The sequence below is a fragment of the Spea bombifrons genome, chromosome 10 (genome assembly GCF_027358695.1).
Source record: "Spea bombifrons isolate aSpeBom1 chromosome 10, aSpeBom1.2.pri, whole genome shotgun sequence".
NCBI lineage: Eukaryota > Metazoa > Chordata > Amphibia > Anura > Pelobatidae > Spea > Spea bombifrons.
Window position 1 is genome coordinate 19,988,811 of NC_071096.1, and position 25,110 is coordinate 20,013,920.

The window sequence follows — 25,110 nt, forward strand, 5'->3', positions numbered from 1 at the left end:
CGTCTGTCTAAAGGACATTGTTCCAGAAGTCTTGTGGTTTATTCAGATGCAACTGTACTGCCATGTTCCTTCCAAACATCATGAACTTTAACATTTAACATGCTAACTGGCATTGTCAGAGATGTAACACTTGGGATTTTTTTTACAATTTCTCTGAACATTGCATGGTCTGACCTTGGGGTGCATTTGCTGGGACATCCACCCCTGGGAAGATTGGCAACTGTCTTGAATGTTTTCCACTTTTGAATGATCTTTCTCACTGTAGAATGATGGACTTTAACCTCTTAATGACAAGACTGTTTTTTTACTTCTAATACACTTGTTGGGACAACGGCTGTTTTAATATTTTTTTGTGGTGTTGCTGTTTAGCTGTAATTTTCCTCTTTCTCATTTAGTGCGCCCACACACATTATATCATTTTTTTTTTCAGGACAAAGGGGTTATTTTATCATCTAATTTACTTTTAACTAAATTATATAGTGATTTTGTTTTTAGAAAAGGCCTTTTTCTGACTTTTGTTTGAAAAATCTATAACTCATCTGCAAAAGCTAATGAAAAAAAAGCTGCTAAATAGATTCTAATATTTGTCCTGAGTTTAGAAATACCCAATGTTTTTTGGGTTTTTTTGCATCTTATAGGGCAATAAGTACAAGTAGCCTATTGCTATTTCAAAACTATTAGTATTACTACTAGTATTTTAATTCTTTCCCTGCACCAATTCTACCACCAGCCTTTGTCAAACTTTATGGTAGTATTTTTTGGGGCATTTTTTCACACACATTTTACTTCAGGTATGAATTTACATCTCCTGGTATATGCCACTGTCAGACAACACATCAATATGTGTTCCGCAACATCTCAGTGATACCCCATGCATGGGTTTGTTGTTTGCATGGTAATAGGTCACATTTGGGAGGCGTGCATTTTTCAAATTTAAATTTTGACATGTTCAAAATTCTGCCCATTGTCCTATTTGGGAGATCTTTGAAACTGGCCAATTCAATTTAACCCATCAAGTAGAAACATAGAAAGTGATGGCAGATAAGAACCATTCTACCCAACCTCTGAATACTTCCCTTAGTCCCTGGCCTTATCTTATATCTAGCTTAGCCTTATGCCTATCCCATGCTTGCTTAAACGCCTTCACTGTATTAACATCTACCACTTTTGCTGGAAGGCTATTCCATGCATTTCAGTAAAGTAATATTTCCTAGTGTTAATCTTAAACTAGAGGGGCAAAGGTTTAAAAGTATGTCCTCTTGTTGTGGTAGTATCCCATATTTTAAATAAACCCTCTTCCTTTATCATGTTGACTCCCTTTAAGTATTTAAATGTTTCTATCATATCCCCTTGTCACGTATTTTTTTAAAGGCATTATATGTTAAGATCCTTTAAGCTGGAAGAAAATAATATATTTGTAAAAAATAAACACCCCAGGGTATTTCAAATGCTTGTATTTTAACTCTTTCAATGTGCATATTTTACCACCAGCCTTTCTCAAAGTTTACTTTAGTATTTTTAGTGTGTTTTTCCCATACACATTCTGATTTAGGTATGAATTTACAGTTCCTGGTGTAGGTTGCTGTGAAACAACACCCCGATATGTGCTCAGCAACATATCCTGAGTACAGTGATACCACCCATGCATGGGTTTTTGTCTTGTTACTTGGTAGGTAAAAGGCCACCTGCGAAGTGTGCATTTTTTGGAATTCCCTCTGTCCTATTTTTGAGACATCTTTGAACCTGGCCAAGGGCATTTAAAAGTATTTTACCTTTTTCCGTGCAACAGTTTTTGTGAAGATATAATTATATATATTTATGGACTTTTAAAAAAACAAACATTTATTGGAACTGGGTGGTTCCCCTGATGGTGACATCAGTGGGGAATTATTTTTATGTGTTACCAAATGTATTCATTTTTAAACTTTTTTTTTATTTTTTATTTTACTGATCATACTGTGATTAGTGAGCTGGGCTTCATTGACTTGCATGGTTGAATGCAGTACCTCAGATAGACCCTCTGTGAACTAGTTTCAATTGGAGCTGCCATTTTGTGAGTGGCAGCAATGTCACTCACTGATGACACTCGTGGTTGCTCTTCTGAGCAATCACAAGGCAATCGGTGTAGGGTGTGTGTGCTGCTGAATGCCTCGATATTGAAGCATGTCAGCAACACCAGTTACGCTTAGGAAGTGATTGCTGATGGTTTCCTAAGCTCTGCTGTAGCCGGCCGCCACCGCTATCTTTGTTGACAGAAATAGATTGCTTCTCTAAGATAATTTCTGATGTCTTGGGGGGATAATTGCAAGTCACCTTACATCCTCCTGTGCATACAAGTTGGTTTTAGTGAATCTGCTAGTTGGATTTTGTTTACTCATTGAGCCTATAGTTTAGAAAATGAAACCCATTATCTGTCAATTTTTCTTTTGGAAGCTATATTACTGAGCCATTTGGCCAAACTTGCCCTTGGGCTTAATGGCGCCTGCCCTCCCCTGACTAGAGTAACACACAAGACATTTACCCACACTGATATCAGGACTCCACTCAGAGACATCGAGGAAATCAGTATCTCACTTACTGTAACTGTTTTTCAAGGACTCTTATGCAATAAGACAAATGTATTAGGGATCAAGTATCATATTGCTATGAAAATGACTTGTAAACCCTCAAATATACTTTAGGAAGAAATACTTGTCACAAGTCAACAAAATATCTTGGCTATATATCATGATATTTCCTAAGATTCCAAGTTAAAAGGTGTTGTGTAGAGCTTGCAATGTTCCATTTCTCTTTATTATTTGTCATGTTGTCCTCATACTTCTTGTGGTGCAGGGTCAATTTTCAGTGGCTGTAAAGGTAAAATGTCCTTTTTTTCCATCACTCCAGGTTTAGTTTTCAGAGACTGTAAGGGTACAATTTCCTTCTCTTTTGCTGGTGTTTTCTTGCTGCATCAAGACAAAGAAAAAAACCTTACAATACAAGATAACCAAGTAAACATCCTTGACCCTATAAATTGGCAAGGTACACATACTCCAGAATAAACATTGGGGTTAACTTGTGGACCCTTCTCATCCTATAAATGTGGCTTTATGTTAAATCGTGTTATAGCCCCATCCCAAAGATTGACTACTGTGACCTTTCATATGTTGTTCACTGGAAATTTCTATTATTCTTGGAAGTTGGAAACAACAAATGGTTCATTTTTGGAAAGAGGTGCCACTGGCAGGTATCTTTATCTTAATCAGCACACTCACCTTACTTTTAAGCACACAATTAAGTATGTGATGTGCTGTATTTATATAATGAATATAATATATGAATATAATGAATATACAATAAATCATATTTCTTTCTAGAATACTTTATTGGAAATGTTGTAAGCGCTAGTAAACAATCCTAACAAAAACCTTTAATGGGAACCTAATATTCCTTTTATAACCACCCCATATCCTTTTTAGCATAGAAGAGTCATATGATATTGTAATCATGGATAATAACTTGAGAGAAATCATATCTATTTAGACACTATAAGCCTTATAGTATTTTAAATAGATATGCTTCTTCCTCTCTAAAATGTAAGTGTTTAAAAATAGAGGTAAACCAGCCTGCTTTATACCAGGTTATATAGCAGTGCAGAAAACACCAGAGCACATTTTTATTGTGAATTGCATGGAGCCTGCAGGTGATCTCTTTTGTTATCGGTCTTCCCCTGGCCAGCTGGCAGCTTTTCTCCTCAGCAGGTGTTGGATCCCTATCGGACAGTGTAACTAATTGATTTGTGTATATTGTGTCTAGTAATATAGTTGAAGACTATGTATGTATTTATGTGCTACAAATAATATGCACAGTGCCTTCTCCGATCAATCTAATGCATTTCTCCTTCATACTTTCTCAAATGTTTTTGCATGTAATGTAGCGACTGAATAAATATATAGTTTTATATAACAAGTTTAGTCCTGTTTCTGTCTTCCCTTTCTGTATGATACTTACACAAACTAGTTTGCTACAATGTTGGATATGGCCAAGGGAAACAGGAAAAACCAAGGAGTAGAGGGTGACTTACCAACAACTGCAGGAGAAAATAGGATCATGCTGTCTCTGTGTAGATCTTTCACAACCGGAGAATAAAGAGACTGGCTTACCTTTCAATAATGTGATGGATTAGCTATAATTACAAAGATACACTTACCCCATCTCCACTTCTTCTATAGTGTCTGGTAGAGGTTTGTTGACAGTCTCTGGTAGGAAGTAGGCTACTAGCCCAGATAAAACAGGGACACCTCCGTAGATTAAAAGTGGTAAGAAAGGATAAAAATCTCCCAACATTTTCACGAGAGGAGCAACGATTCCACCCAAACGTGCCATGGTGCTGCCCAGCCCAAGGCCACTCTGTCTAATAATACATAATATTATCCTTATAAGCACACTGTGGCTCACAACACATGACAACTGAATGTTCATAGGTATATTTTATTAATGTAATTTAAGTACCCGACAAAGGGTGAGCATCTTTAGTCTGACTGTCACCCTGAGAGATAAATTAATTTATTCCCCTTGCATGTTAGCAGCATAAACTGACTTCAGTTAGTTTATTACTTACAGACAGTGCTGGAGCTGACTGGTGGTAAGTACATCCCATGCAGGGGGATGTGTTCAGGCGAACACACCTCCTGTATTGCAAATAGCTGTATGTTATCTATTATTTTAGACCAATCTAACAACTTACTCTTTATCATACTGGCCTTAGTAAACAATGGATGGGCTTAGTGTTAATCACCCAACTGGACACTCTTACTAATGAAAGTCTATGGAGGACTTTATCAGCATTGACAGAGGGCCCATGCATCTCAAATGGGCTATTTACCAGGTTGGCACTAAACAGGGGACGAGGGTGAGAGGGGGCACAGTATGACCTCATCGCCTCCCATAAGGTATTTTCAGACCCTTTAAACCTCACGTAATCTAAGTGATCAGGGTGGGCACAGGTGACACAGGTGTCGCACAAAAGGGGTTATTGTGTTTATTTTTAACTTTTTTAGGATATATACATTTGGGGAAAATGCAAGTTGCGATTTATCTTCTATGCCCTTGATTGAAACTCACAAAATGTAGATGTACTGTACAAGCAACTTAAAAGACAATTGTGAACTGCAAATATTAGCGGTGTGGTCAAGTTAACCCTTAACTCCATTTTTTAGTGTATAAACCAAACAGTGTAACCAACCTCCCTACCTGCACTACTTCTGCTAGCCATGTGTTTTATGGTTAGACAAAACATGCATTTATTAAACAAAACAGTGAAAATGTGTACAGACTCACAAAAAAGCATACCTTTTGGACCTAATACTCACCTTATAACTGTGGGGTACAGCTCTGTGGTGAAAAGAAAAGCACAGCTAAATGATGCCGCAAAGCAGCCCTTTCCAAATACTGCCAAACTGGTTCTGAGCACCTGTAACTCTTAATCATATAAAACAACCACTCAGTGATGGCGAGGGAGTAACAATTTCAATAAATGTGATATTCTTTAGAAACAGTGAGATAGCATTATTACCCCAGAGGTATATTACTGAAAGTTGGTTTCTTACCAGTTGGCACAAAGATATTTGCAAGGACAGCAAGTCCACCAAGAATGAGGGAGACACCCTGTGTCACTCTTCGGCCTATATAGATCATGCTTGTGGTGGAAATCAGTTTGGCTGGAATGTCAACAGCTCCAAAGATAACCTGGATTAGGTAGATGCTGACACCAAACTTCTGCAGATCCATAGCTAGACCATAGTACGCAAAACTAGTGGAAAACCTGAAATCATCAGTAAAACAGAGTAAGATTTAAACATTGCGTGTGTGTGTATACTTTCTGTCTCTAGATCAGCGAGTCTTAAACCTATTACTCCTTTAATAACACTGAAACACCTTTCAGTCACAACTAAGTTGGCATCTAAGTCACATTTAAATTTACCCACCCCATGACAACTGTTTTTCCTTCTTACATGGTTAAGTACAAATAATGTGTTCTTATGAAGTGGAAAGCTGAATTGAAGGGCACGGATGAAACATGGTACAGTTATAGGACAGATTATTGGAATCTTACCATATAAAGCTCACACCACATGATATTCTGCGCAAAGTGGTGGTCCGAACCAAATCAATAATGCTGTAGGATGATGTCGCACAAGCCATCTCTTTTATCATGTCAGATTTCAGAGTCTAGGAGAATACACAGGCAAATATAAATAAAATGTCATTCTGGTGCAAATCTAACAACCAATTGAATAAATAAATTAGCAGTAACACTGAATTGGTTATCGTTGTGACAAGACTTATTTATATATATATATATATATATATATCTATATAACCCCAATGTTCCATTTATTAAGGTCATTATATTAGCACAACATTGGTATTTGACTGCCTTGACTCTTTTGTCCAAGGTCTATATAGAGAGCCAGTTGATGCTGTCTTCCTTCTGACAGCAGGAGCTGGAAATGCTGGCTCCTTGCTAACATAACAGCATCACTGGCAATAAAAAATATAAAATTAAAAGGGAGTGTGTAAGAGATCATTTAACTTCTTCAATGCTGTAGTACAAAACACCTCTGTGTGTAGTTAACCTCTTCAGTGCTAAAGTGCAAATTATTTAACACGTTTAATGCTGGACTTTTATCACTCATGAATAAATCATTGGCAGTATACTGTGTATGGAATCTTTCCTGCAGATAGTGATAAGGGAGGGAGAGGGGTAGACAGTGAGAAAGGGAATGAATTAGTGTGTGGATGAATTGTGTGAATGAGTGAGAGAATGAAATAATGTGTGGGTGAATTGTGTGAATGAGTGAGAGTATGAATTAATGTGTGGATGAATTATCTGAATGAGTGAGAGAATGAATTAATTAATGTGTGGCTGAATTGTATGAATGAGTGAGAGAATGAAATAATGTGTGGATAAATTGTGTGAATGAGTGAGAGTATGAATTAGTGTGTGGATGGATTGTCTGAATGAGTGAGAAAATGAATGAATTAGTGTGTGGATGAATTGTGTGAATGAGTGAGAGAATGAAATAATGTGTGGATGAATTGTGTGAATGAGTGAGAGTATGAATTAATGGGTGGATGAATTGTCTGAATGAGGGAGAGAATTAATGAATTTGTGAAAATGCATTAATGAATATGTGTAAATGATTTGTGTGAATGTGTGAGAATAAATGATTGTGTAAATGAATTATGTGAATGAAAGTATGAATTAGTGAGCGACTGTAAAAGGGTTTGTGTGTATCATAGATGTATAATTGATTTGTGGAAAGGCAAAGATGCCACAAGCAGGGGTTTGAACCTTGGGGACAAAGATGGCACAGGTGTTTATGGGACAAAGATGCCATAGGAGGGGTTGTTTGGGAACAAAGATGGCAAGTCCTATGTGTGTTATCTGGGTACTGGTCAGGTTCTATGTGGGCAGTGTGGATGCCAGGGCTTTGGGTTGTGCAACCTGTGATCTATGCCTGTAATTTAGGGGTTTTTATCTATACCTTTAATGCTGAGTTTTTATGTGAATTCCAATTGATCTATACATGTAAAGCTGGGTTTGTGTGTTATTCTGTTGGTCCATATCTGCTATGCTATGTTTCCATACATTATGTATACCTGCAAGTACAGGGTTTGTATATCTTATTCAGTTGATCAATAACTGCAATGCTGTTTCCATGTGTTTATTTGATCTATACCCTCAGTGTTGAGTTCACATGTGATTTCCAGTTGATCTATACCTGCAAAGCTGGGTTTGTGTGTCAATGTGTGGATCTATACCTGCTATGCTATGTTTCCATACATTATTTATGTATACCTGCAAATATAAGGTTTGTATGTCTTATTTAGTTGCTCTACACATGCAGGTGTGGTTTTATGTGTTGTTTATTTGATCTATACCTATTTTTTGGTGCAGGAGCAGAGGGAGTGATTGCATGCTTGCGTAGGGTCCAATTTTTTCAATATAAAATGTTGCGTACAGAAGTAGATCAGATGCCCGGGTTGACCACAGTAGAGGCACAAGTTGTTGTTCCTGCGACAGGGTTTTTTGGTTACCAACAGCGAGCCACGTGCCAACCCTATTTGCATTGGTTCTTCCGTAGGAAGGGTGGCTGGAGGTTGGACTGCGGGAACAGCAGGAGGGAAGTGGCGCCTAGGGCTAGGAAAGGATGAGGCAGCACGCTCCAGGCATCTTTCCCGTAGTCTGCAATCCAACTGAATGACCAAAAATATGAGATCTTCCAGCGAGGCGGGGATGCCCACCCGGGCCAGTTCATCTTTTAATCCTTCGGATAATCCCAGACGAAATTGATCTAGGAGTGCAAGCTCATTCCACTTGCTTTCAAAAGCCAAGCTTCGGAATTCTGTTATGTATTCTTCCACAGGTCTCTTCCCCTGACTTACAGCGTGTATGGCAGTTTGAGCAGAGGTGGCGGGAAGAGGGTCATCAAACAGAGTGTCCATGGTATGACTGAATTCGGCCCAGGAATTCAGGATGGAATTGTTAGTGTGTGATAAATGATGGGCCCAAATTTGGGGCTCTCCCATGAGTAGGGAAATTACAGTGCGAACGTTAATGTGGTCTGAGGCGTAGGTTCTAGGTTGGAGCGAAAATAGGATTTGGCAAGACGTCATGAAGGCACGGTAACGGGTTCTGTCCCCGGAGAAACGTTCTGGTAGGGGTACCCAAGGTGGGTTCAGGAGCAGCAGTGGAAGTCCCTTCCGTCAGTGGAAGAGGGACGGTTCCAGAAGATGGTCCCCTGGAAGTAGGTGGATTAGTCTGGAGTTCGTGTAGTTGACGCTGCATATGCGTATGGCTGGTTTGTAGATCTTGGAATGAACGGGTCAGTGCGGCAATCTGTCCTGTAAATGCCGAGATGGCATCTGCTATTCCTACGGATTCCATGTATGGCTCAGTTATTCTGTGAGATACGAAGTACGTCTTACCAGAAGGAATCCAACATGCAGTAATTGAACATGCTTGCTCAATACGGAACACATACAAGGGGCCTGGAAAGGATAACAGGGCGCTTGGCGGTGTAACCGTAAGCACGGGTGGTAGAGACAGAGTCGGGGGCAAGATACCAGAAGTCCCAGGAGCTGTTTAGTAAGCCAGGATCAGGATACCAGAAGTCACAGGAGCCGTTTAGTAAACCAGGGTCAGGATACCAGAAGTCACAGGAACCGTTTAGTAAGCCAGGGTCAGGATACCAGAAGTCACAGGAGAAAAAATCAGGAACACGGATAGGCTCAACAAAATACAGGAAGCACCAGTATAACTGAGCACCGGCATTAGTGTGAGGGAGCTTTAAATAGCCCGGGGGGGGGGCGTTCCTGGACATCTGGGACGTAACCGCGTCCTCCGTCGCCATAGCAACGCAGCGGAATCTAACAGGCGGTCCGCCTCATAGATATTCATGAAGCATCCGCATGTGTGAGCGGGGGGAAGAGGAGGATGTCTGGCGTCTCCCTAAGGTAGGTGCCTTACAAATGTATTGGCAGCAGGATCTAATATTTATATATATTGGCAGCAGGGTCTAATATTTATATATATATATTGGCAGCAAATATATAAATTAAATAGTTCTATTTATTCCTATAGTAAATAAAGTGCCAGGAAACAGACAACCAAATACACACCAGGACAGGTTCTGCCACACCGACACCCAGACACACACACCAGGACAGGCTCTGCTACACCGACACCCAAACACACACACCAGGACAGGCTCTGCCACACCGACACCCCAACACACACACCAGGACAGGCTCTGTCACACTGACACCCGAACACACACACTAGGACAGGCTCTGACACCCAGACACACAAACCAGGACAGGCTCTGCCACACCGAGACCCAAACACACACACCGGGACAGGCTCTGCTACACCAACACCCATATACACACACTAGGACAGATTCTGCTATACACAAACAGCAGGACACGATCTATGACACAGACATATACATCAGGATCGTTTATACCCCCCTTAGTGTTTTTGCCTCAGCCAGCACCCTTTTACTACTGATTAATGTGGTGCCCCCACGCCCTTGTATGATTGCCTCCAGCCAGCACTATTTGTATTAATGCCCCCAGCAAGCCCCTCCCTTTATTATTGATTTATGTGATGGCCCCATCACATATACGCATTAGACATGCATTTTTAGCTACATAATTAGTACTCTTGTAAGTAAGGAATATGATTGAAATATACTTTTTAAAATAACAGCTAAACTGGTAGTTTCTTTAATATCAGACCCTGTTGCCGATATATATATATATAAATATTAGCCCCTGCTACCCACAAATATTAATATTAGCCCCTGCTGCCGATATATATTAATATTAAACCTTGCTGTCGATATATATTAATATTAGCCTCTGCTGACGATATATATATATATATATTAGACCCTGCTGCCGACAGCTGGTATAGATCAGCACATTAACACACAAATCCAGCTTTGCATGTATAGATCAATTGAAATTCACTTGTGAACTCAGCACTGAAGGTATAGATCAAATAAACAGAATCAGACATACAAATCCTGTATTTGGAGGTATACAATAATAATAAATGGAAACATAGTATTGCAGGTATAGATCAACTGGAAAGCACATGTAAACTCAGCACTGAGGGTATAGATCAAATAAACACATGGAAACAGCATTGCAGGTATTGATCAGCTGAATAAGACATACAAACCCTGTATTTACAGCTATACATAAATAATGTATGGAAACATAGCATAGCAGATATGGCTCTACAGAATAACACAAAAAACCAGCATTGCAGGTATAGATCAATTGCAATTCACATAAAAAGATGGCATTAAAGGGACAGATAAAACCCCCTAAACTACAGGTATTGATCACAGGTTGCACACCCCAAAGCCAGCCCTGGCGTCCACACTGCCCACATAGAACCTAACCAGCGCCCAGATAACACACATAGGATTTACCATCTTTGTCCCCAAACAGCCCAGCACAAGTCAACTTTGTCCCCAAACAGTCCGGCCTGTGCCATCTTTGTCCCATAAACACCCTGCTACTGCCATCTTTGCCGTTCCACAATTATACATCTGATACACACAAACACTTTTACACTCACTACTTCACTCTTTCATTCAGACAATTCATCCACACATTAATTCATATTCTCACTCATTCACACAATGCATCCACACATTAATTCATACTCACTCATTCACACTTTACTTATTTCAATATTCTTACTACCCTTTTTCTCACTATGTTATCCCTCTCTTATCACTTTCTACCTCCCTTATCACTTTCTACCCCCTCTCCCTCCTTTATCACTTTCTACCCCCTCTCCCTCCCTTATGACTTTCTACCCCCTCTCCCTCCCTTATGACTTTCTACCCCCTCTCCTTCCCTTATCACTTTCTACCCCTTCTCCCTCCCTTATCACTTTCTACACCTTCTCCCTCCCTTATCACTTTCTACACCTTCTCCCTCCCTCGTCACTTGCCCCCCTTGCCCCCCGTTAGCGACGCCACTGAATATCAATATTTGAAGATCTTGCTCCAAATATATGCCATTGACTACAACTCCCTGTTTTCTGTCACTCAACCAAGCCATTCAACAATATTAGGATCCAAACTCAAACATTGCAGTTTATTGATAAATCTTCTGTGCAGGAAAGTGTCAAAAACCTTACTGAAATGTAGATAAGCAATGTCTGCTGCACCTCCTTGATCTATTATTTTAGTCAACCAATCAAACAACTCAATAAGATTGGGTTTAGATGTCCAACAATTCTATCCTTAACATAGTTTCCATTAATTTCCCCACTACAGATGTAAAACTCATAGGCCTATAGTTGCCTGACTTCTCTCTACTGTGTTTTTTGCAAGTGGGCACAATTTTCCTAATTTTCAATCTTCTGGGACTACTCCTGTAAACACGGATTGGTTAAATACATCTGCTAACGTTTTGGTAGTACACCACTAAGCTCTTTTAATCATTTTGGGTGTATCCCATCAGGCCCCATCAACTTATTTGTCTTTGCTTTAGACAGGTAAAGTAGAATCTCTTCCTCAATAAACTTATATGTATCAAATGACCCATTAGTCTTTTTGTCTTGAGGCATTTCCATTGAGGCAGTCAGCTAAACATTTATCCTCTGTAGAATCCCATGTATAATACCCTTCTTTTGTTTTTAATCTAGGGCTGCAACTAACGATTATTTTAATAATCGATTAGTTGGCCGATTATTTTTTCGATTAATCGGATAAAAAAATGCAAATTTTTCTTTTATTTAAAATAATGTAATGAACAAACTGGGTGTTAAAAAAAAAACAGCAGAATAAAAAACTTAAAATGTACACTTTCATCTCTTTGACAACGATTTTCATTATCGATTATTATCGATTTTATCGATTAGTTGTTGCAGCCCTATTTTAATCTAATTTTACTTTCCTTTTCTCATTAATGTATCTAAAAATGTCCCTTTTTTTACTGACTTGGCTATTTTTTCTTCTACGTGTGCTTTGGAAGCTCTTATAACTTGCTTTGCCTCTTTCTGCCTAATCTTATAGATCTGTGTATCTTTCTTACTTTGCGTTTTTTATTATTACTAAATGCTAACTTTTTGTTGTTTATTATTTTGGCTACTCCTGCGGAGTAAAATTTTTTGCCATTGCTGACAAGCCTTTTTAAATAATCCCATTTCTCCTGGACTCCCTTTAAACTGCTCCAGTCTGAGAATGGCTCCTTTAATATATTCTAATTTTTAAAAAGTAAGTTTTTGTATAATCTAAAAGTTTTGTGTTTGTGTATTGACTCAGTCACTGTTCTTATGTTAAACCACACAAATCACTAGATGCCTAATCAATAGATCCTAAACCTTCACCTTCAGTTGTATCCATACCTGGGAACTTCTGGACTCCGGCTACCCGGAGCCTTCCCTTGCGCGACGCCGCCAGGACTGCACACTGACGTCGGTGGGTCATTAAAGGTAAAATGGGCGGAGAGCGGGGCCGGAGCATTCGGGTCTTGACCCGGAGAACCGGAGAAGCAGTGTAAGAATTTAAAATAAAAAATGAAATATAAAAAAAATCGATGTATACTTTTTTTAAATTACCTCCAATGTTATCTTCTCCCCTTCGTCAGTCTTCCCATTTAACTTTGCTACTTTCTTTATCTCCTTCACTGCTTTCTCTGGTTTCCCAGAAAGAACAAGCCACCGACCAGATTCAGGAAACCACCTGAGAAAAAAAAACCCAGTTATACCTTTGTGCGAACCATACTTATTTCAGTCTCTGGTATATCTAAACTTTGTACCTCCTGTTGGTTATACGTGAATTTGGATTTTATCATGTAGAGCTTGCTTTAAATATCCCTCAAGGTACCAGGTTGTAGAGTATTGTAGAAATCTAGAATCTCTATTTCCAAGCCTTTTTGACAAGTAGAATTGTAAAGTATTTGCAGACTCTAAGCCGCCAGACAATATTACTTTACTAGAACTTCAGCTGCCAGACTTTTTTCTGTGTTAGTTCTACTGGTCCCAAACTGTATTGGTTGGATCTAAAAGTATAAGGTGCTGTTTTAATGGGCTATCCTTATACCTGGTGTCAGTGTGTCTAATTCACCATAACATAACACAATACACTACGTGCAGTGGCATCGCTACAGGGGGGGGGCAATTGCCCGACCTAGGTTATTCCTTGGTGGGGTAATCACAGGTTCTAGCATGTACTGGCTGCCTGGGCATTATAGGAGTGTGATTGCTGTTAACAATTATATAGATATATATATATATATATATATATATATATATATATATATATATATACATATATATTAATATTGTTATTGATTTTTTTTCTAATTTTGGTGTGTTACTTACTTTTAATAAGTGTTTTTTGTTTGTTTTTGTTTTTAAAGGTGGGGGTCATTTTCAGTTTGGGTCCAGAATTTTCATATCGGTGCATCCCTACTGTATACTAAGCCAGACACTGAAGTGGTAGGCCTACACCACATCAATGTTTGGCTTAGTATATAGTGATAGGAGTTATGCTGCATTATTGTCAATGTCTGGCGCAATGTATAGTGATAGGTGTTATGCTGTACCACCATCAGTGCGTGCCTCAGTATATAATGATAACAGTTATCCTGTACCACTGTCAATGTTTGTCTCAGTATATAATGATAACAGTTATGCTGTACCACCTTCAATGTTCGCTTCAGTATATAATGATAACAGTTATGCTGTACCACCTTCAATGTTCGCTTCAGTATATAATGATAACAGTTATGCTGTACCACCGTCAATGTTTGCCTCAGTATATAATGATAACAGTTATGCTGCACCACCGTCAATGTTTGTCTCAGTATATAATGATAGCCGTTATGTTGTAACACCGTCAATGTTTGCCTCAGTATATAGTGATAGGTGTTATGCTGTAACACCGTTAATGTTTGCCTCAGTATATAGTGATAGGTGTTATGCTGTACCCTGTCAATGTTTACCTAACAATAGAAGCTATGCAGTTTTAAAGTGTGTGTGGGGGGGTGCCACATACAGGATCTGCCCCAGGTGCCAAATACTCTAGGTACGCTCCTGGTCCAAGGGCCGGCACAGCGAGTTTTAAAGCGGCCGTAAGACTGCCTCCGCCTAATTATTTTAAAGCAGCCAGCGTGCCTATTCCGTGCCGCAGGTCCGGGCTGACCCACCGGGATACCGGGAGATTTCCCACGGACCAGCCGGCCCACCGGGAAATCAGCTCTTCGTCCCACCCCTTTTAAGAAGAGATATATATACACACACATATATACATATTTACACCGTATATATGTTTTTTCCAGTGGTATGATTTAATGGTGGAAATGATTAATGTCCCCCAGTTTTGACTGTGATATCTAATGTGCCCCCCCTATATATGAGACTATGAGAGCTTATAATACAATTCATTAAGTTACATTATGTCTTGTTTTATTGTTGGCTGAGCTTTAGTGTCAGATTTAGCACAATATGGACTGTAACTAGCTCCAAATAAAGATGTATAATTGTATGGTCCATAAACTTGCTTCATGATACTTACCAGGAATACATAAAGAAGATAATAAATGGTAGAGAAACAGTTAGCTGCAGCCAGCGCCAGTCTCGAATGCCGTATGCCAGTCCTGCTAAGATGAGCTGGCCAACTGTGTAACAATATCCTGCCATTGTTCCTGTAATAGTCCGAACTTTGGTAGGAATCCACTCCACTACTGCAAGTGAGAAAAAGATTAAAAGAAAAACATTTAACTACTGTGCTCCCCCATGAAATATATGTACACAAATGTAACATGGCAACATCGCTACCGGTAAATACACTTCAATCCCCTGATCACTGGTGAAATTACCTACCAGGAAGGTTGAAGTACCGGTAATATGTGTCCATACCAGTAAAATGGTTGGTGTTGCAATTTCCCCTCATGCAAGAAAATTGGTTAACATGATATGTTGCCTTCTACATATAATAGTTAATAGTTAACATTTAACACTGGCTTATCAACTATAATAGACAATGAGTGAAGAAAAAAAAACTAATATAGAAATGATGACAAAGTAAAAGACTAAAACAAATATAAACATTCTTAAGTAATTGATCCTTAGCCAACCACAAAGATCTCTGGTACTCATGCTACCGGTGATAAAGAAACCACTGTGGCATTGCTACCATATCAGCAGATTAAACAAACACTTATAGTCCCCATTTTATCAAGGGACCCCCTGGTATCCAGTGCTGCCAAGGCCATTCTGAAAACTGACTAGTGTGTCTGTGATTACAGAAATCTGTTTGGTGAATGGAGATGCTAGGTCTGAAGTATACTTCATTGTTGAGTCTCTGTAGCTGTCTGCCACTTTCTTATTAGCCAGCAATGAAGCATCAGCGAGGTGGATTTTTAGCCACATCATGTTATATTTCACTGTACTGCTTATGTAACAGCACCATGTGAGTGGGATTGGGACTTCATCTCAGGGCCTTACAGATAAACTGACTTTTTGTGTGTGAGTGAATGTGTGTTTAGCTGAGTGTTTAATAATTTAGTTTTTAGATATGGGAGGGCATCGGAATGTTTAATTAGGGTCTCTGAAAACCCAGAGCAGACCCTGAAAAACCTCAAAATACAGATTGGCATAATATGATATTATATAATATAGAAAACATAGGTTCTGTATATATAATTGCTGCACTAGGCATTAAATTGACAATTAGGCTTCTAAATGAATTGATATATTTAAAAAAAAAAGAAAAGTAAATTGAAGCTGGTGCATTAAATAGGGTGATCTGATATCCCCATTTTTAGAGGGCAGTCTCCTGATTGAGATACCCTTTTCTAACTTCTGTTGTCTAAAAACTAAATTATATCTGAAAAGAAACCCTAAGCTACCAATTAGTTTTATTGAATATGTCACTTATTAATATATTAGTGATATTGAATAAGATTAAAAAACATTAAATCTCAATATTGATATGTTTTAATGTCAGCAAATGCAGTGTTTACTTCCCAGTACTTTGCCTACAACTTGTTGGACTCATATCAACAGTGCTTAGTGCTCACTAGTGTGTTCAGACATGAAACGTTTAAAATGTTGGATCTTATGGTTTAAAGATCCTTGGCATCCACTAGCATCTCCAATGATTAAACTCTCTATTGATTTGTAATGGACATCAGAATCCTATTTGCATTTCGACAGAGGCAACAAATTACTTTTTCATAATACCCTGAAGTACTTTTTGCCCAGTAGATCATATTTTCCACTTCCCCCAAGCGACAGCATACCTTTGGGTTTCTTCCTTACTCTTTCGGGCAGGACAAAAAACTGGAAGAAATGGATGTTAAGTAAACTTCCCCCAACCCCGCCCCCTTCCTACCATCATAAATCCTGCTGGTAACAGAAACTCCCTAGTATTTTCCTGTCGTGGCCAGGGACAGGTCACAGTTTTTCTTTCAGGTACTTACCCAGCTTGGAGGTCGCGAAGGTGCCTCCCGCTTGGGCAGGCACTCAGAGTTCCTCCTGTGGACTCCGGGATGGGTTTGGCTCCTATTTGTTGCAGCCTTCTAAGGGAAGACATCTGCCAGCTTTATGGTGTTTGGCAGAGTTCAGTTAAATGTGTGGTCATGAATGATTACCTGAACTGATGACACACTGTGCGCCCTGACAACTTTTTTGGTCCGAGATTCAAATCTTAAAGCTGAATGGTTATCCCAGAAGCAGTATAGTGCTGTGTTTGGGTGAATTGAGTGCTCCCTGACATTGTGTTTTGGTGCAGCTCCTCAAGCTGATATCCTGTTTTATATTATTATGTTCTGGACTATTTATATACAAGGTTTCGTGTATTTTGTTTAGAGCTTTTTTCAATTATTTCAGGATGTCAACCTGCAATGATCCTCATCTAGAACCTGTTTTTAATCAACCATTTGATTTGTTCGTCCTGCGATCAGCCCTTGCCTAATGGCTATAAGAGTAAATCATGTGCAGCTTGTATTATGTCAAATTTACATTGAGCCTTTGTAAGTCCCTTCCAACCTTCATGTAAAATGTAAATTTAGGAATTCTAGGATATTTCCTCTGAACAAAAATCAGACTTCCAGTTTTCTAAGAAGACGTTACCTTAGAAGAAGGGGAAATTGTTGATGATGTCTGTTTTTTTCTGTAGCGGATACACCCAGATTGATCAGGGCTGTTCAGACTATGATGAAATATTACAACACACCAGTAAAGGGCACCTAATTTTTGCCACTTAACAGACTTTAGGATTTTCCTTTACATCCATTTTTTAATGAGATTATGGTCCACTGCTTTACCAACCTGACTATACCTGATCTTGGAAGGTAAGCAGTGATGGGCCTCGTTTGAACTTGGATGGGAGACTGCATGGGAATACCAGAAAATTACATGGGGCGCTTAATTTAAAGGATGTTTTTTTCCACATCCTTATTCATCCTTTCTGTAGAAGATCCTCCATTTTACACTTCCATTTTTGGACGACCTGTCTATGGCTCCAAGAATCTTCACAAAAATTGTTTTAACATCCTTGCTTCGTTCACAGGGTATTTACATCATCCCATACCTAGATGATTGGTTCATAAAGGCTTCTTCCAGCTGGCTTCTCAGTCTACATTTATCAGCCTTCCTTGAAGGCTCATGGTTGGATTGTAAATCTCAAAAAGTCTTCTTTCATTCCATCCCAGAGGATCTGTTTCCTAGATACATGAGTAGACTCCAAAGCCATGAAATTTTTTCTTCCCAACAACAAAAGAAGAGTTCTTAGATGATCAGCCTGGAGCTTAATTCATTGTTCCCGTTGTTCTATTTGAAAGACCATTAGGGTATTGGGCCTTATGGTTGCTGCCATTCCAGAGGTCCCTTGGGCAAAGGCACATGTGGGGCCTCTACAGACTGTAATCCTAAAGTACTGGGGTGGACAGCCTCACACTCTGAAAAAGAGTATTCCCATACCCAGACCGTTGAAGGCCAACCTTACTTTGTGGCTGGTGCAGGCTCACCTCAAAAAATTTATGCCCACCCATCAAGGCTTATGGTGCCACATTACCCCAGATGCCCCCAATATAGGTTGGGGCGCATATGCCTGGCCGCATAAAAAAAAGGACTGTGGGGATCAAAGATCAGAGACACTCTTTAGGGATGAGATATCATGAGCCATTGTCATAATGCTGTTCTGGCCCCGTAGGGCTTGGTTCACTGATCTTCTCCTTCCCGGGGAAGGTTTTGGAGACTTCCCCTGTCATCAGACATATAGTTGGCAGCTGACGGCATGGCTGCTGAATGGAGTATCCTAAAAAAACTAGGAGTTTTTGCCTGATCAAATTGAAATGTTTAACCCCTTACAATGGACAATGGGCGGTCCCTAAACCCATTGAAAACAATGCATTTTAAGCCCGTACATGTACGGGCTTTGTCATTAAGGGGTTAAGCAGTCTCGAAAGCTTTCTACTTCCATTAGGGATTCCAACAGGATTTGGGAAGCATTTTCCAGATGGTGTTCGCCTTTGGGTATATCCCCTCTGCAAGCTTCAGTTCCTCAAATTCTACAATTCTACGGGATATCAAGAAGGTCTCACACCGTCAACACTTAAAAGTCCACATTTCTGCTATTAGTTCTATTGCAGACCGTTCTTTGGCTGAAGAACCATTGGTTAGGAGATTTGTCAAGCTATTGGGAATCTGTCTCCAAATTCCCGATCTCCTCTTCGTTCTTGGGACCTCACCTGGTTCTCGATAAGCTGTGTGGACCACCTTCTGAACCCCTCACGGATTGCACCTTACTAAGACTCAGAAAACATTGTTTTTAGTTGCCATAACTTCAGCAAAACGAGTGGAAGAACTGCATGCCTTGTCATCACCTTGTGCATCGCCTTATATTATTTTCAATCAAGACAAGGTGGTTTTAAGAACCTTACCAGACCTTTGTCCAGAGTTGCTTGCTCCCTAAATATTAGTCAGGAAGTTGTGTTGCATTTAATCTGTCCAAATCCTGTTACTCCATTATAGAAGACATTTCCCTCTTTAATGTAAACCATTGTCTATTTGGAGAGGACTTCTCATTTTCAAAAATCTAATAATTTTTGTCTCCTGTGTTTTGGTGCCAAGAAAGGATTCAGGGCTTCTAAGTTATCTATCACTTGGTGGCTAAAAGAGACTATTAAACTGTCCTATGTTTTGGAAGGGCTCTCTCCTCCATTCTCTATTACAGCCCATTCTGCTAGAGCTCTTGCCACCTCCTGGGAAGAAGCTGCAGCTGCTCACCTGACCAGATTTGGAAAGCCGCCACCTGTCATCTCTACACACCTTCACAGGCCAAACATCCTGGCCTCTGAGGACGCTGGTTTTGGATGTAAGGTCCTGCAGGCGGTACTTACACACTCTCTCCACCCTTAACGTATCTTGCTACATCCCAAAGGTAGGCTGCCACTTAGGGGAAGGGGAAAGACAAAATTTCTTACCGTAAATTTATTTTCCCTGACACCAAGCGGCAGCACTTAATTACCTCCCTAATAAATACATTTTGTTCAGCACTCTGTTGTCTCTGTCTTGTTACTTCTGGGAACAAGACAGCGGAATTTATGCCGGTAGGAAGGAGCAGGAGTTTGGAGGATGTTTACTTGGTGCCACTTGGTGTCGGGGAAAAGAAGTTTACAGTAAGAAATTTTGTTTTTTTGGAGCTCAAAAATGTATTGAATTGTTCCACGGTAAAAATGATAAGTAATCTGTAATTGTATAGCACGAAATATGTTTAGAAATGTGCTTGTGTATAGAAATAAGTCTGAATGACCTAGCTAAATAAATAGCTATCAAGTTGTCAGACAGTCACATAAAACACATTGTTAATCCCCCTTCCCTAGTCACTTTATCTAAACAAAAAATGTCTATATTATGCCATTTGTAATGTTAAGACAGTGACAAGACATGCTTCTGTAAGCACTTCAACTAGCATACTATATAGATACAAACACCATTTATCTGTGAAAATCACTTAAGAGATGCCTTTTGAATCCTGTATTGCCATTGGAGAGTTAATGTTGGGTTATGTTTCATAAGTATTTTTTATTATGCTGATTTAGCTGTTACTTACAAGTAGAGGTCTAACTTTCTCCTTCAGGGTTGCTGGTATACACTGCATAATTTTCTATGCAATAGAAAAGTGTCCCTAGAGTGCTTTTGGAATTATTAGGAGGTGTGTTACCTGCATTTCCAGTATATCCACTGCCATGCACACTACAATACTATAATAGATCCTGACAAATAGGTACATTATAATTGTATCATTGATACCTACGTACTTAATGCAGTAGTGTTCAGACTAATTCCAGACAGAGCCATGCCACTAAGGAAGCGGAACACACAGTAGGAGAGGTAATTGGGTGAGAATGCTGTGCAGGTCCCACTGACAGCCAATTGTAGATAAGACCAGATCAGTAAAGCTCTTCTTCCATACCTAGGAGAATTTAAGAAAGCCTTTACAGCACAGGGACAGCTAAATAAGGAGCAGAAGGTAGTAGACCAAATAGCTCCAATTTAAGCTTTTATTCATTAATAACAGCCTTGGTAACATACATTTTGACATGTACCACATATATGCATCCCTTTAAGCCTTTTTGTCCCTTATTTGTTCTGTCTATATTTTGCATTTTATCTGAACAAGCGCCCTCTGTGACTCTACAGTTTTTCTACGTTAGCCCACATATCACCTTTGTTAATATCTCATTATTTATCAATAGCCTACCAGAATTCTGAGAAAGAAGGTTCTCTGAATGACACCTTTTCATTCCGTGTCATTGGCGCTGTCTTGCACTACATGCAGTGTCTGTGCACCAAATGTTTTAAGAACTATATCATTAGTCATTTGCCTAAATGGGAATTAAGCATAATTGCAACCAGAAGGTTTAGTAGCTATACTCACCTATCAGAAAGGCCCCCAAGGATGATAGCTCCTGCCAGTACCCCTGCCATATATATGGATTGAGCCAGTTGTCGTCGGTTCTTGCGTCCACACACCAAATCCCACTGAAAAGTACATTGCATAAGATAACACAGAATTGTATGTAGCATATCATTTATCCTTCTTAAATTTTGTATATCACCCTTCAGTAAGAGGTTTAATTTTTTTTTTAATTCAGAATACTAAAATGTCAGCAAATAGGACTATCATGTTTATTTTATGTTCCCTACTACTGTGTTAACGCAAATATAAGACGCTTTTTTTCAGAGCAAATGCTCTGAAAAATACCCCTCATCTTATATTCAAGGTGGTCTTATAATCTAACCTCAAATAGAGATCTGACTATAAGACTAAGATCCAGATCCCCCACGGCACTGCAGGGGACCTGGATCCTCCTCTCTGGCAGCCAGTTAACATCTGTGTGATGTGCGCAGACAACCTCTGCTCCTGGATGACATTTCCACCGGGGCTTCTATGGCGGAATGCCAGTGTGACATGACCTTCCGGTGCTCAGTCATAGAAGCCCCGGCAGAAGGTTGTCTACACACATTGCGCAGACGTTCACCGGCTACCCCCAATAGACACCATGGAGTCTGAAGCACGGGGATGCATTGGTAAGTGGGGGGGCAGAGTGGCATATCAGAGGGAACAAGGTATATCTGGGGGGCAGAGTGGCATATAGGGGTATAAGGCATATCTGGGGGCAGAGTGGCAAGCTGGTGGTGCAGATGTGCATAACTGGGGGGCATATTGGCAAATAAAAGGAAATAAAAACAAGAAATGCATTTTTCTCATAGTTTTTGTTAAATATGAAAAAAATAGTTGACATGTGAATTAATATATACTAGTAAAACTTTGTTCTTACAGGGTGGTCTTATATTCAGGCTTTTTCTTTTTTCCTGAATTAATATTCAGATTTTGGGTCCTCTTATAATCAGGGTTGTTTTAGAATTGAGCAAATAAGGTACATACAATCAATTTTTATCGCTAGTCTCAGTGCACAAAAAATACAAATTATTGGATTATTATACAAGCAGGGAGTAATTGATTTGAAACTATATGTACTTAGAAAGACAATAGTGACTATTTAGCAAGTGCAACACTGGCTCTCACCAGTAATTTCCCTTGTGCAAGAGGCAGCGAGACTTTCTGTAAAGGCATTTTTATGTACAAAGTACAGGACGCTACGCAGTCAATTTGTGCTGTTTGGGCAAACAATGTAGAATATACAAAATTGAAAAAACAATAGGTAAAAGTGTACATGCGCTACAACACTCTGTGGGAATCCCACTCTCCCACACTTCAACAAGATAAAAGACAGATATTGGCGGTGCAACCCACCAACAGTGAGCGGAGCGACAGAAGTAAATATAAACGTAACTCACCCCAATGGGTTATGTAGAATAAATGACATGAAAAAATGACAAGAAAAAAAAAATAATAATAGTGCACTCTGTATGATAAAATCTAGCATTTTTTTAAAAAAAATGTATAAAAGACTCACATTCTGATGAGTCAGACAAAGACTGACTCAAATCATCAATGTCTGGTGTGATTAGGTATCACACACCCAACTATATTTGAATGGAGATATCTACAAATGGATAAAATAACATAGAGCAATATTGCAACACATCCAAAATGGACCAGGAAAAGGTGGCTACAGTTAACGTCTCACCTTGCCTAGAGCCTGTAACCTGGCTCCAGGGATAAAGAACACTGTGCTGACTTAGGGCAGTACTCCCCCTTTAAGGTGATGGACAGCAGAGTGTATGAAGTATATGTATATACATATAATATAAAAGGTGATGTAACATGTAGAATAAATACTTTATTACATAAATTACAACACTATCGTAAAATATACTCTATTTAAGTGTCTCTGTGAATCCTCCGACACGTGTTTCGCCCGTGGGCTTCCATTTTACATCACCTTTTAGATTATATTTAAATACACTCTGCTGGATCCACTCTGCTGTCCATCACCTTAAAGGTGATTATTATTTTTTTTTCTTGTCATTTTTTCATGTCATTTATTCTACATAACCCATTAGGGTGAGTTACGTTTACATTTACTTCTGTCGCTCCGCTCACTGTTGGTGGGTTGCACCACCAATACCTGTCTTTTGAACAATGTAGAATAGCTTAGCCTACTAGTCCACATGTAAAAAAGAAGGGTAAAATTATTACAGGCTATAAGGGGCCCGGGTGTCCTGGGGACATGCTCGAGGAGACAAAGTAAAAAAAAAAAAGCAAGAATAATTCAGATAGACTCACAGTGAAAGAGAAGTGCGCTAGGTGACCCTAAACAAATTAATTAGCCAAAAGCCTTATCAGTTGTCAACTTTAATAATATTTAGAAAATTGGCCAGGCTAACTAAGCATTTGGCACTTATTAACCACTTTAACCAGTGGTTATCTTTGGTACCATTATATTGCATCACTCTAACAATGTTAATTAAACATTAAAAATTAACATCATTTTGTGTCACCATATTGTTTTCTGGTATGACTGATCACATTTTTTGTATGTTCTTTGTATTTGTCAGTGGTGGAAAGGCTACCTGGTGCAGTGCGAATTGGATAAGCATTACTCATGTCCCCCTCCCCCAACAGTATGACAGTTCCACTTACCTCTGTGATAATTGTTGAACTGAACTCATCCCTGTTATATTCCCAACCATTCACACATGGTTGTGTTTTCAAATCTGTGGTGTTGTGCCATGTGACATTAGAAGCCACCATAATCCAGTGCACATCAACATATTCCACACATTTGTCCAAATTCCCTTCAGCATCCTTTGGGGAGAACACCCTCTGCCATCCTTTCCTTTCACTCCAACTGGTGTTAAAATTATCAGTCTCATTTATTCTACATTTGTGTTCTGGAATTGCAGCACTAAAATTCTGTAGAAGGTTTTGACTTGCCATCAGAAATATTGGTATACATAGCAAGATAACTTGCGTTATTTGAAACCGTCCCATACCTCCGATTCTGTCCAAGAGATCAGCAAAACCCATGGCTGAAATTTCTTGCTTTATTAGTATGTCTAAGATATTTTGTTAATTTTCAATATTGCAAATTCCTTTGAAATTTAGCTCACGTTTTGGTCTTTACAAAGAAGATCAGTCTCTCAACATTCTGAGGAAAAGGAAAAATGTAAGATTATTATTAATTCTTCTCTCCCAGGATTACGCTCTTTTATTTGCTAACATTGTAAAAATGCGATGTGCTTTCATTTTTTAAATAAAATAACTAATACACAGCTCTCAGAAATTCTGTACTGACTTTGTCAAGCATGAATTCTGTACACTGAGGACTATTAAAATCGTCTCTCTCGAAAAGGGGTTGTGATATGTTCACTTTTGAATTCTAAACTCACGATAATGAAAATGAAATGGATTTGTATATGAAAATTAAAAATTTACTTTCCTTTAGAAAAAATAATATTCTTGATATCTGCCTTAGTGTCTTCAGGGGTTCATAATTTCCAAGGTTCTGTTTAGTATAATTAAAAAAAAAAACCCAAAATGCACAAAAAAAACCTCAGGATTTTAGAATCAGGATAATCAGCCTCAATATTGTAAGCTATGTGGGACCTTA

The 25,110-nt window shown here is 39.1% G+C and overlaps 1 protein-coding gene across 1 annotated transcript; it reads right to left on the reverse strand.

Moving 5' to 3' along the window:
* Window positions 1-1,925: 1,925 nt before the first annotated feature.
* Window positions 1,926-24,640, reverse strand: LOC128467144 (solute carrier family 22 member 6-A-like). The gene is made up of 10 exons (XM_053448675.1): window positions 24,141-24,640; window positions 21,468-21,571; window positions 20,848-21,002; window positions 15,096-15,264; window positions 13,136-13,259; window positions 6,095-6,210; window positions 5,589-5,803; window positions 5,352-5,460; window positions 4,190-4,393; window positions 1,926-2,945 (listed from the first exon to the last, which is right to left on the reverse strand). Exons 1-10 carry the CDS (start codon window positions 24,525-24,527, stop codon window positions 2,813-2,815), a joined length of 1,716 nt encoding a protein of 571 aa, XP_053304650.1. The 5' UTR covers window positions 24,528-24,640; the 3' UTR covers window positions 1,926-2,812.
* Window positions 24,641-25,110: the final 470 nt, after the last annotated feature.